The sequence below is a fragment of the Pelophylax lessonae genome, assembly GCF_965119305.1.
Source record: "Pelophylax lessonae genome assembly, chromosome: 8".
Taxonomy (NCBI): domain Eukaryota; kingdom Metazoa; phylum Chordata; class Amphibia; order Anura; family Ranidae; genus Pelophylax; species Pelophylax lessonae.
The window spans coordinates 102,593,981-102,606,147 of NC_138775.1; the positions used below are offsets into that span (position 1 = coordinate 102,593,981).

A 12,167-nucleotide genomic window follows, 5' to 3' on the forward strand; every position below is an offset into this window, starting at 1 on the left:
CCCTTGTTCAGCGTCCTCTTTGATTGTTATTTTTTCGGGGTGAGCTTGGTATATAGCAACCCTACTGGGTCTGCGTCCACGCACCCTGAGCGCTCAGATAGTGAGGAGGATTCCTCTGCTCCTCTAGCCACGCATGAAAAAGCGCTGGTGGATGCACTGTTTGTGTCAGTGCGTGACACTTTGAAATTGGAGGTTGCGGCTGATGCTGCGTCAGGTCGAAGCCCCTTTTTGGCACCCACAGGCCCTCCAAAGCAGCGAGGGTGTTCCCTTTTTTGCTCACTTTGACACCATTGCCACAAAACAATGGGTTGTCCATAACGTAGTGGTTTCGAAGCGCTTTTTGCTTGCGCTGTCCTTATGAGGATAACTGCGTTAAAGGTGGACAGTCCCACCTGTAGTGAACTCGTCGGTTTAAAGGTTAAATAAAGCTACTTTAATTCCGATTGAGGAGTCCCCGGCCTTTATAGACCTGATTGATAGGAGGGCGGAGGCTCTGGCCCACCAAATTTACACTGTGGCTGGTTCGGCACTTAGGCCGGTATTTACTATTGCCCTGGTGTTGCAAACTCTGACCGAGTGGGCTAAACTTTTATGGCGGGACTTGGAGGGTAAACAACCTCCCCCTGTCTTTGCTGAGCTGGCGGATCAGTTGGTCCAGGGGCTACAGTTTTTCTGTGATGTCTTTTTGTATGTGGCTTCTTTGATTTCTAGGCTGTCGGCATCAGCAGTGGTCCTTCGACGTATTATCTGGCAGAGCTGCTGGTCTGCAGACCAGACTTCTAAATAGGCCTTATCTGATCTCTCCCTTGTAAGGGATCGCCTGTTTAAAATTTCCTTGGATGACATAGTTAACGGTCTCTTCTTCCGCAGGTTGCCAAGGGTAAGGAGCCCCGTCGTAGACGTGGGCCATTCTCCTTGGCTCATAAGAGGTTCCAAGAGGACCTGGTCTGGCAAGGCATGAGCGGGCTCTTCCAGACCTGCAGACAAGGCTGCCTCTGCATGAAGGGGCGCCCTCACCTGTTTCTGGGTAGGGGGTACGTCTTCGCTGGTTTTTGGATCCATGGACCTCCCTGATACAGGACATGTGGGTGCACAAAGTTATTCAGTCAAGCTACAAGATCGAGTTCGGTATTATCCTCTGGAAAGGTTCTTCCCTTCCAACCTGCACTTCTCTTTGGGACAGTGCAAGACTTGTTACTTCACGGATGATTGTTCCTGTTCTGACTTCAGAATGTTTTCAGGGGTTTTTACTCAAACCTCTTTACAGTCCCCAGGAAGGAAGGCAAGGTACATCCAATTCTGGACCTCAAGGCGCTAAACTGCTTTGTGCGAGTACAGAAGTTCCGCATGGAGTCCATTCACATTGTAGTGGTGTCCCTACCTCGGGGATTTCTTTTCACTTCTATCGACATGAAGGACTCTTACCTGCACATTCTAATATGTGCTAGTCACCAGCGCTTCCTCTGTTTTACTGTGGGCAGGGAGTAATATCAGTTTACGGCGTTGACCTTGGTCTTGTCTCCGCTCCTTGGGTCTTCATAAGAGTGTTGACCCCTGTGCTGGTTAACAAGCACGTAGCAGTCGTGTGAAACGCGTCTACTGTCTTACCCTGCTGTACCTTGTACCACTTATGTGAATAAAGGAACTTTTCTTCATTGGATTCCATGGTGGTGTGCGACCATTTTCCTTTTTTATGCTTCTCCTGGTTGCGAGCTGAGGTTCAGCACCCACCTTGAATCATGGACTTTGACTAGCCTGAGCGGTGTTATCTCTCTTCATTGTCCAGTGCTCTCATTGCTTGAGTTAGCAGGGGATCGCGGTACTTGGACGAACTTCTTCTGCGAGCGGAGCCTTAATTATGAAGAGCGCCTGCAATCGCTTGATTTATTCTCCCTGGAAAAGAGACGCCTGAGGGGGACATGATAGCAATTTTTAAATATCTCAATGGAGATCTCAGCTTAGAAAAAAAGCTGTTCAGTCGAAGGGATTGCATGAGGACTCGGGGGCATACAATGCGATTAGAGGAGAAGCGTTTTAACCTCAGACAACATGGGGGGTTCTTTACTGTTAGGGCTACAAGATTGTGGAATTCTCTACCACAAGAGGTGGTTTCTGCGGGTAGAATGGTGGCATTCAAAAGACTATTAGACGTACATCTCGGGGATCAGAACATTAAGGGCTAAGTGAGATGATTACAGCCACACACACCTACACAGGTTGAACCGGATGGACTGTTGTCTTTATTCAACCTCACCTACTATGTAACTATGTAACTATATGAGTCTCAGACTGTTCTGATGGCCAACTGGAGATTGCTCTGCGAACTCTGAGGGAGTTCGGTTGGATTCTGATTCAGGAGTCTGCTTTGGCTCTGTCCACAAAAACTGGACTATCTGGGTCTGACTCGGATTCGGCCTCAGATGGAGTGTTTCTTCCTTTGGAAAAACTCCAGACTTTGCAGGAGGCACTTCAGCTTCTGTTGTTCAGCAGACGATCATCCCTCGGAGCTTGCATGCGGTTGCTGTGCCTGATGGTGTCCACCCTCGAAGCGGTCTGTTTACACCATTCCACTCAAGATCTCTGCTAACGCAATTCTGTTAAAATGGGACAGGATCTACGGTCTCTAGAGGTGGCTTTGTTCTCCGACACTTGGAAAGGGAAAATCTCTTCTCCCCCTGTACTAGACGGTTGTCACCACAGATGCCAGCCTGTCTGGGTGGGAAGGCATCGTCAGCACAGACGTGCTCAGGGGGTCCGAACTCTGGCCAGACTGACGATTAATGTAGTGGAACTCTGAGCGATCAGACTTTGTTTGGCTCATTGGACAATTTGTATTCAGGGGTGTACGGGATAAATTAATTTGGATAATGTCACGGCCGTGGTCTATATCAGTGGTCCTCAACTCCGGTCCTCGGGGGCCCACTAACAGGCCAGGTTTACAAGATAACTAAATTATATCCAGGCAGAAGGGATTCCCGTCATTCTAGTGGCTTCAGACTGACCTCCGCTGGACTTCCTCTCAGGGAGGATCTGCTGTCCCAAGAACCAATCCTCCATCTTTCAGCACCTGGCGTTCAACAGCGACTGTAAAGCAGGATGAAAGTTTGTCTTACGCTGTGAATCGGTGATTCTTACACTGTTAAAAACTAGGAAATCTACTTCTAGGAAGATCTACCATCGTACGTGGAAGACATACATTGCGTGGTGTGAGTCTCTCTGGGTTCATCCTCGCTTCTTCTCGCTGGATCGTATCTTAACCTTCCTTCAACGGGGGGTTGAACAGTAATTGGCCTTGAGTACCATTGGCTACACACTCCCTGGTGGGTACTTTTTCTTCAGGGTGTCCGACATTTGGTTTCTTCAGTGCGGGCTCCGTTGTTGCAACGGAATCTTTATGTGGTGCTTTCAGCTCTACAGAAACCTCTCTGGGTGTCGGAACTGGCGGCGTTATCCTGGCGTTCACCTTATGGTCAGTGGCGGCCTGTCGTTAGGGGGCGCCGCTCCCCCCCCCCCCAAAAAAAAAAGGAAAAAAAGATTAAATTAAAAAAAAAATGTCTATTTTTCGCCCACTAGGGGCGCCCGACATAGTGCTGGGTATGTGGGGGGGGGGTTTTGACCCCCCTCGGCTGGCAGAGGCGCCGATTGGCGCTCTTCTGGGGGTCATCGGGGCGCAGAGCCATGCGCCCCGACACTCCCCACTTTCAAGATGTCCTGGCTGTGATTGGTCTAGTCTCCAGCCTGGACCGATCATAGCGGACATCCCGGTGACGTCGCGTGGGGGGCGGTGCGTGCGTAAGTCACGCAATTTTTTACCGCGTTTTTTGCCACGAAGCAATACCTATTACATTTTTTTTTTTTGCGCCCCCCCCCCCAAAAATTTTGAGCACCAGCCGCCACTGCTTATGGTGATTCCCAAGGTTAAGGTGGTGCCTTGCCTCTCAGTGCCATCTTAAGAACATTAAAGGGCCCCGGGCAATGCAGTGCCCTGGGGCCCTGCCTACACAATCACCCACGAGAATAAAAATGCAAATTATCGATAAGGCTATATTTATTGGTACAGCAGTGCCAGGCTAATGACAGCTTCCAAATTTGGCGGCTGGGTCGGTCGAACACACACACGGATGGGAGGCAGACTCGACTGTCCTGTGTGTGCCTGTTTCCGTGGAGGTGGACAGGCATTCCTGCAGTTGTGGGCTCCACCTCCACGGCCCAAGTGGCCTGACAGCAATGCAGGGCCGACAGGCGCTTGCCACCTGATAAGTTTGACGGTGGGACGCACACGGGAATTGGGACTAATAATTGGCTGGGGCAGCGTCGCTGTGCAGGTGAAGCCCCTGGGCAACCTGCTCAGTGACCCAGTTGCCTCTGTCCATCATTCCTTCCTCAGGTTGTTTTTGACTGTCATTTGAATGAAGACTTTGTGTGGCCTCTCCTGTGTCCCAGGCCTAAACATCCGAAGGAAATGGCCTTGCATGCCTTAAATGTGGTTCAGGCAATAAGGGTGTACCTGACAGCTATGGAGTCTTTTAGGAAGTCAGACTCTTTGTGCTCCCAGAGGGACCTTACAAAGGGTTGTCCGCTTGTTCTGCAACCATTTCCAGATGATTCAGACAGTGGTTCAGGCCTATTACATCAAAGGGTCAGGTTCCTCTTTTCCCTGTTAAGGCACACTCTTCTAGGGCGCTTATTGTCTCCTGGGCTTTCCGTCATCCAGCGTCAGTGACGCAGGTTTGCAAGGCGGCCATCTGGTCGTCGGTGGACACTTTTTTACACAGTTTTTGTAAAGTGGGTGTGTTGGCATTTGTGGATGCTCCTTTTGCCTGCAAGGCTTGCTGGCTGGCTTTTTTGCTGGCTGCTGTTTAGAGGACCTGGTCCTCTTTGAGGGTGTATTGTTTTTTTCAGGTGAGCTCCAGTTGTTTATGGTTGAGCTCCATGTTACCTGGTTGGCTATGGTTAGCCTTGGGATTTTTTTCCCACCCCTCATGTTTGACACTGCCTTGCGACGTCCCAGTGGTTAAGAAGAGTCAGGAGCTGTATCCACCAATGAACGATAGAGAAAATTAGATTTTTGGCTTACCGTAAAATCCATTTCTCTGATGTTTGACGGACACAGCACCCACCCCTCTGTGTAGTTGGCTTTCTTCTGACACTGCTTTTAGCAAAACTGAGTGCCTATTGCTGAGAGTGTGTGTATACCCCCTGGGACTGCCCATAGGTGTAGTCAAGCTTTTTCCTGCCTAGTGTCCTACTCCTGTAGGGGGCAGAATAACCCAATGGTTAAGAAGAATCAGGATCTTTTTCCGTCAGTAAACATCAGAGAAATGGATTTTACGGTAGGTCAAAAATCCAATTTTTTACAGATACCTTTTAAGTATATTTAATTTTAAACCCTAAAACTGGATTCACACGTTTTTGCCTAATGTGCTTTCTATTTAAATCAATGGAAATGTATTAAAATGCATGTCAACGCACGCCTTACTACAACACGAGTCAAAACTGATTTCTTTTAACCTCTTTGCAGCCATGCAAAGCTGTGTGTCATTGTTTAAGGCAGATGAAAAAATGGGGTAATTGGCTCTGCCTTAAGTAAGGGACTAGGTGTCAACAGTGATAGATGAATAAATGTATAAATACACTGTGGTGAGTATATAAAAAATGGTGGTCAGTGTAAAATGTAAAAATCAAAATTTTTTAACATTTTAGGCCAATTTGTATTCTGCTACATATGTTTGGTAAAAAAAAATCACATTTTGATTGGTTTGCGCAAAAGTTATTGTGTTTACTAACTAAGGGAAAGATTTTTGTCATTTTTATTGTTTTTTTTTTTTTTAACGAGTAATGGCGGCGATCTGCGATTTTTTTTTTTTCCTTTTTTTTGTGGGACTGCGACATTGCGGCGGACAGATCGGACCATTGACTAACATTTTTGACACTTTTGGGGGTACCAGTGACATTACTACAGTAATCAGTGCAAAACATATGCACTGTTACTGTAAAAATGACACTGGGAGGGAAGGGGTTAACTTTATTAGAGAGGGAGGGGTTAAGTCCTAGGGGCGTACTTCTAACTGTGATTGGATGTACACAGTTCTACATAGCAGGACCGTTAGATCTCTGCTGTTACACAGGGGAGAATGACAGGCGGCTGTGTTTACATTAGCCACCTGCCTATTGGCTCCCAGGGTAGTGACGTACTGGTCTTTGCCTGGGAGGGGCTGACCGCCACCGTATATAGTCGTGCGGCGGTCGGCAAGTGGTTAAAGTATTAGCTGGAGTTTGGCTTCAATTTGGTAGAATATTTAAATCTGCTAGTACATCTAAAACTCCCCTCCCCCTAGACTGACAATGCTGCTACCCAAATCTGCCCCCTATGCTCATTCATTCAGAGTGTACGCATTGTAATACAGGAGGTGTTTTTATTGCCAGAGCACAACAGGAAAACAGAAGGGGGGGGGGGATGTAAAAAAAAACCTAGAAAAGGAAACCAATGCGGCCACCACATCTAATGATTGGTAAGCTGTAAAATATATTGTATTTTTGATTTGGGTTTAATTCTGCTTTTAACATTTTTTTACCCCACACTCAGATCCTGTGCTCTACTCCAACTGTTGGTATTAACCATCTGAGTAACAGCAAAGAGACTCCACTGCATGTGGCCTGCCGAATGGGAAAATCCGAATCCGTGCTGGCATTGCTACGTTGCCATGCTCATTGTGATATTGCTGGAAAGGATGGATACCCAATTCATACAGCGATGAAGTACTCAATGAAAGGGTAAGGCAATTATTATGTATAACAATTATTATTTTAGTTATTATCTTTAATAGCTTAAAGAATAGTAACACCTTTGTGATAAAATTTCAGTGTTAAGTTGCTCATAGCTGAAAGGTTTTGATGCCCGCAGCTCTAAAACAATAATTTCAATACAACACAGGCCTGTTTAACCACTTCTGGACCAGGCTTTTTTTCTGACATTTGTTTGCAAGTTAAAATCATTTTTTTTTGCTAGAAAATTACTTAGAAAGCCTAAAGTATATATATTTTTTGGCAGAGACCCTAGAGAATAAAATAGAGATCATTGCAATATTTTTTTATCACACCATATTTGCGCAGCGGTCTTACAAATGCAATTTTTTTGGGAAAAAAATCACTTTTTTTAAATTAAAAAATAAGAAAACAGTTAGGTTTGCCCAATTGTTTCCTATAATGTGAAAGATAATGTTACGCCGAGTAAATAGATATCCAACATGTCATGCTTCAAAATTGCGCACGCTCGTGGAATGGCGACAAACATTGGTACTTAAAAATCCCCATAGGTGATTTAAACATTTCTACAGGTTACCAGTTTAGAGTTCTAGAGAAGGTCTAGGGCTCCAATTATTGCTCTTGCCCTAACAATCGCGGCGATACCTCACATGTGTGGTTTGAACACCATTTACATATGTGGGTGCGACTTGTGTATGCATTCGCTTCTGTGCGCAAGCTAATGGGGATGGGCGCTTACATTTTTTTTTTCCTATCTTTATGTTTTATTTTTTTTTTTTACACCATTTTTTCGGAGAAGAATGTTTTGATCACTTTTATTCCTATTACGAGAAATGTAAACATCCCTTGTAATAGAAATAAGCATGACAGGGACCTCTTTAATGTGAGATCTGGGGTCAAAAAGACCTCTGATCTCACATCTGCACAAAAAAGAAAAAACTGGACTCTTTAAATCCGTTGCTAGGAAGCGACGTATGACGTTGCTCCGGTCCTCCAAGGCCATAGAGTCGAGTGAGGGTCATCTTGCCCTCACTCGACTTCCTTCCTGAGGGGACAGCTGACCGGATTGTTTTCCCTGCTACCAGCGGGTCCTGTAAGTGGGGAAAATGGCACCTCTTCCGCCGCCCATAAGGGTGATCCCGCTGCGAATCCGCCGCTGGGACCATGCTTATGTCAAAGCGGACCGCCCATGGTTTAAAAAAAATACCGGGGTTATGGCAGCTATCTGTATATAACGTCAAAAACCAACGGAGAACCAACGCTGACATCCGCTTTCCCTATGAATGCATGGGGCATCCGATCAGGTCCGCCTGAAAAACTGACAGGCAGATCTGATCGGACCGTATGTGTGAAAGGGGCCTTAGTGAGCACTTCTCCTTTGCTGAGATAATCCACCCACCTCACAGGTGTGGCATATCAAGATGCTGATTAGACAGCATTATTATTGCACAGGTGTGCCTCAGGCTGGCCATACATTATACAATTTTCTTACATTTTTCTGTACAATTTTCCTTCCAACTATGTAGTACAAAGGCCCGCCTAATTGGATACAAGTAAAAGTGTTGTTTAGCTTTGACCTCATATTATGTGGTTTGTGGTAAACAGTGTTGGTAGTAACTGCGTTTATGTAAACGGCGTTACTTAACGCAGTTACTTTTCAGGGTAACGAGTAATCTATCTGATTACCCATCCTCTCCCTGTAACGCCGTTGCCGCTACTTTCGGCTGCGTTACCGCAATTACATCTACCGCCACTAGATGGCAGTAGATGTAATTGTATTCCCCCTCTCCTCTATGATCGCTGTCCGCGGTACTGTAACTGGTGAGAGAAGAGGAGGAGACTCAGTCGAGTGAGTCACGAGTTGGACAGCAGCAGCACAGCGCGCCAGGAGGAGGGCATAGAGTCCGGCGGGCGGCGAGTCTGCGACCCGACCCAGCCATTGCCACAGTGCCACTTCACTTGTGACTTTTGCCAGACTGGCAAAATATATATAAAACAACCTTACAAAAAGATCTAGTCCAGGACTCCACCACCACCACAGGGCAGCAGGAAGTCCACCACCACCAGTCCACCAATGCACACAGCCAGCCCAGAAGAGGAGAGAGGCACAGACCGGCAGGCCTGAGGCCTGCAGGAGGACGGAGCCAGAGGGACCCGGACAACAGTGTGCCAGCCAGTGCCTACCAGGCCACACCACCACCACCAGCAAGCCCAGCACAGCAGGTACCAAAAAAAAAACCTCACAGTCAGTCACAGACAGTCAGGACAGGAGTCAGGACTCAGACCCCCACCAGCCACCACCCACCACACCACCACCAGTGTGCCACACCACCACCAGCAGCCAGCCAGTCCAGAGACAGCAGCAGCCAGCAGGTACCAAAAAAAAAAAAAGGTTACTTAAGTCTGGAGGACTCAGACCCCCACCACCAGTGTGCCACACTGCCACCACCACCACCAGTGTTCCACACCGCCACCACCAGTGTTCCACACCGCCACCACCAGTGTGCCCCACCGCCACCACCAGTGTTTCACACCGCCACCAGTGTGCCACACCACCAGTGTGCCACACTGCCACCACTCGTGTGCCACACCACCAACAGCCAGCCACTCCAGGCAGCAGGTACCAAAAAAACAAAACAAAATACAGTTACTCATAGTCAGGAGATCTTATAGAACATAATTGCATTATAGAATAGTAAAAAAAGTCGCAGTTACTTTGCTGAGTAACTAATTACTTTTTCAATGTGGTAACTGAGTCACTAACTCAATTACTTTTTGGGAGAAGTGTTTTGTAACTGTAACTAATTACTTTTTTAAAGTAAGATGACCAACACTGGTGGTAAATCTAACAGAAAATTGTACAAGAAAATTGAACATGTATGGCCAGCCTTAGACTGGCCACATTAAAGGCCACTTTAAAATGTGCAGTTTTACTGTATTGGGGGAGGGGGGATCTGAAAACCAGTCAGTATCTAGTGTGACCATGATTTCCCTCATGAAATGCAACACATTTCCTTTGCATAGAGTTGATCAGGTTGTTGATTGTGGCCTGTGGAATGTCGGTCCACTCCTCTTCAATGGCTGTGCGAAGTTGCTGGATATTGGCAGGACCTGAAACACGCTGTCGTATACACCGATCCAGAGCATCCCAAACATGCTCAATGGGAGACGTGTCCGGTGAGTATGCTGGCCATGCAAGAACTGGGATGTTTTCAGCTTCCAGGAAGTGCGTACAGATCTTTGCAACACGGGGCCTTGCATTATCATGCTGCAACATTAGGTGATGGCCGTGGATGAATGGCACAACAATGGGCCTCAGGATCTCATCATGGTATCTCTGTGTATTTAAAATGCCATCAATAAAATGCACCTGTGTTCGTTGTCCATAACATACACCCAGGGCCGCTAATAGGGCAGTACAACCAGCCCTGTTTTACCGGGCCCGGGCTCTATCAGTCCAGCAGGGGGGCCCGGGCAGCTTTACAGTTGTTTCTGCCTAAATAAATAAAAAGGTTTTTCTAAACCATACCTTCTTCAACTTGTTTATCAGAGGGTAATTTCCTGGGCCCCATCGGGTTAACATTAGGGGCCCAGGAGATGTCAGCACTGAGCAGAGGAGGGTCTTTTTTTCCTTTTTCGGGGCGCAGGCAGACAAGCCCATGTGCCGCCCATATAGTTCCGGTCACGGCCATCCACTGCCTATGTTTTCACTGGCGGAGTGATTTTTTTTTTCTACACTGCTCCCTCAGTAAGTTCTGTGGACAGACAGAGAGAGGCTGAGAGGGTACTGCAGGCTTAATCCGATGGCTGGTGGCGCTGCACAGCCTCACACAATGACACTGACTACTAAGGAAGGAAGGTACACTCCCCGACTCCCCACTGTGTGCCCATTATGACAATCAGCTCACAGCAGCTGCTCTGTCACAGTGTCACATTGCTGTTGGGTGCTGATTTTGAACTTTATGGCTGTACTGTGTTACAGATTGTAAGACAGTACAGCCATAACAGAATCAGCAACCAACAGTGACACTGTGACAGAGCAACAGAGCAGCTGCTGTGCTCTGATCATTATAATGATGGTAATCATAAGCATTAGAGATGCTTGGTTACATTTCTGTTTGGAGGGCAGTAAATGGCTGAGCTGTGTTTTTAAGACCCCTAACAACTCCCCATAAGAAATATTTGCCCAAGCATTCCACTTAGATCCGCCAGTCAATTTTTTGTGCAGACCTCTATGTAGGTCTACAGAAATCCACATACACCACACAGTGGATAGGGGTGGACTTGTGATGGCTCTATGGATGGACAGATGTATGTGGAAATGTGTCCATTTACATCAGGCTATGTTTGATCTGTCATGTTTAGGTCTGGAAAAATAGACAAGGACTGCTGTCTGTTTACATCCACCTACCTCTGGATATGTCCAGTTCCCGAAAAAAAAAAAAGGACTGCATCCTTGTCTATTTTTCCGTTCCCTTACGACTTCCCCCATAGAGAAGCATGGGGAACTGACAGCTGTGTCTCCGCACACAGTGTGGAGACACCGCTGTCCTCCTGCTGCTCAGCGGGTGATCGGCGGCTCAATCCCCCGCTGAGAAAAACGGAATCCGTCTGATGGACGGATAGTGTGAAAGGAGCCTTATGCCCCGTACACACGTTCAGATAATCGGACGACTTATCGTTCGCATTTTGTTCCATGATACTAACATCGAATTCAACAATGCGTACAAACAGTATGATTTTTGTCGTACGATTCAGGAAAAGCTTCCTGGTTGCTTAGCTACGTATCAGATGGTGCAAAACAAAAACAATGGCAGCCAGGCTTTTTCCGTGCTATTTTAGTGTTTCTGATCATGCGCGGTCTTTGTCGATCGATTTTTAGCAGACGCATAGTGTACTGATGAAACTGTTGTAGTTAGCGGGGCTATCGTACAACAGAAGTTTTCCTGTTTGTCCCTTCGGATTTTGTTGGACCAACTTTCGTGTTCGGCTGTCGAAACCTGTGTGCTAACGATCAGATTATCGTGCGATTTAGGTCGAAAGCGAGTTTTTCGTACGATTATTGGAACGTGTGTACGGGGCATAACACAGGTTTAGACAGATTTGTGAACAATATTTGAGTGAAATAGGCCTTTTGTGTACATAGAAAAAGTCTTAGATCTTTGAGTTCAGCTCATGAAAAATGGGGGCAAAAACAAAAGTGTTGCATTTATAATTTTGTTCAGTGTAATTTACAACTTCTTGTGTATTGAAGACCAATTGATAGCATGGACATATACATCATCACTCTATCAAAAATGTAAAAAGCCGATTTACTAAAGGCAAATAGATTGTGCAGTAAAGTTGCTCTCTTTTTTCCCCCGGAGCATTGTATATGTGGTTAAACTATCCAGGCGCTAGGA

At 46.6% G+C, this 12,167-nt stretch overlaps 1 protein-coding gene across 2 annotated transcripts in view; it reads left to right on the top strand.

Annotated features, from left to right (window-relative positions):
- The window catches only part of PLA2G6 (phospholipase A2 group VI), a gene marked incomplete at its 5' end in the record, with an annotated part of 152,139 nt that overhangs the window by 40,446 nt on the left and 99,526 nt on the right, over positions 1 to 12,167 (top strand). For both annotated transcript variants that reach the window (XM_082266602.1, XM_082266603.1), the window contains one exon: positions 6,587 to 6,774. In XM_082266602.1, coding sequence (XP_082122728.1) covers positions 6,587 to 6,774 — 188 coding nt within the window. The remainder of the gene's footprint in view (positions 1 to 6,586; positions 6,775 to 12,167) is intronic.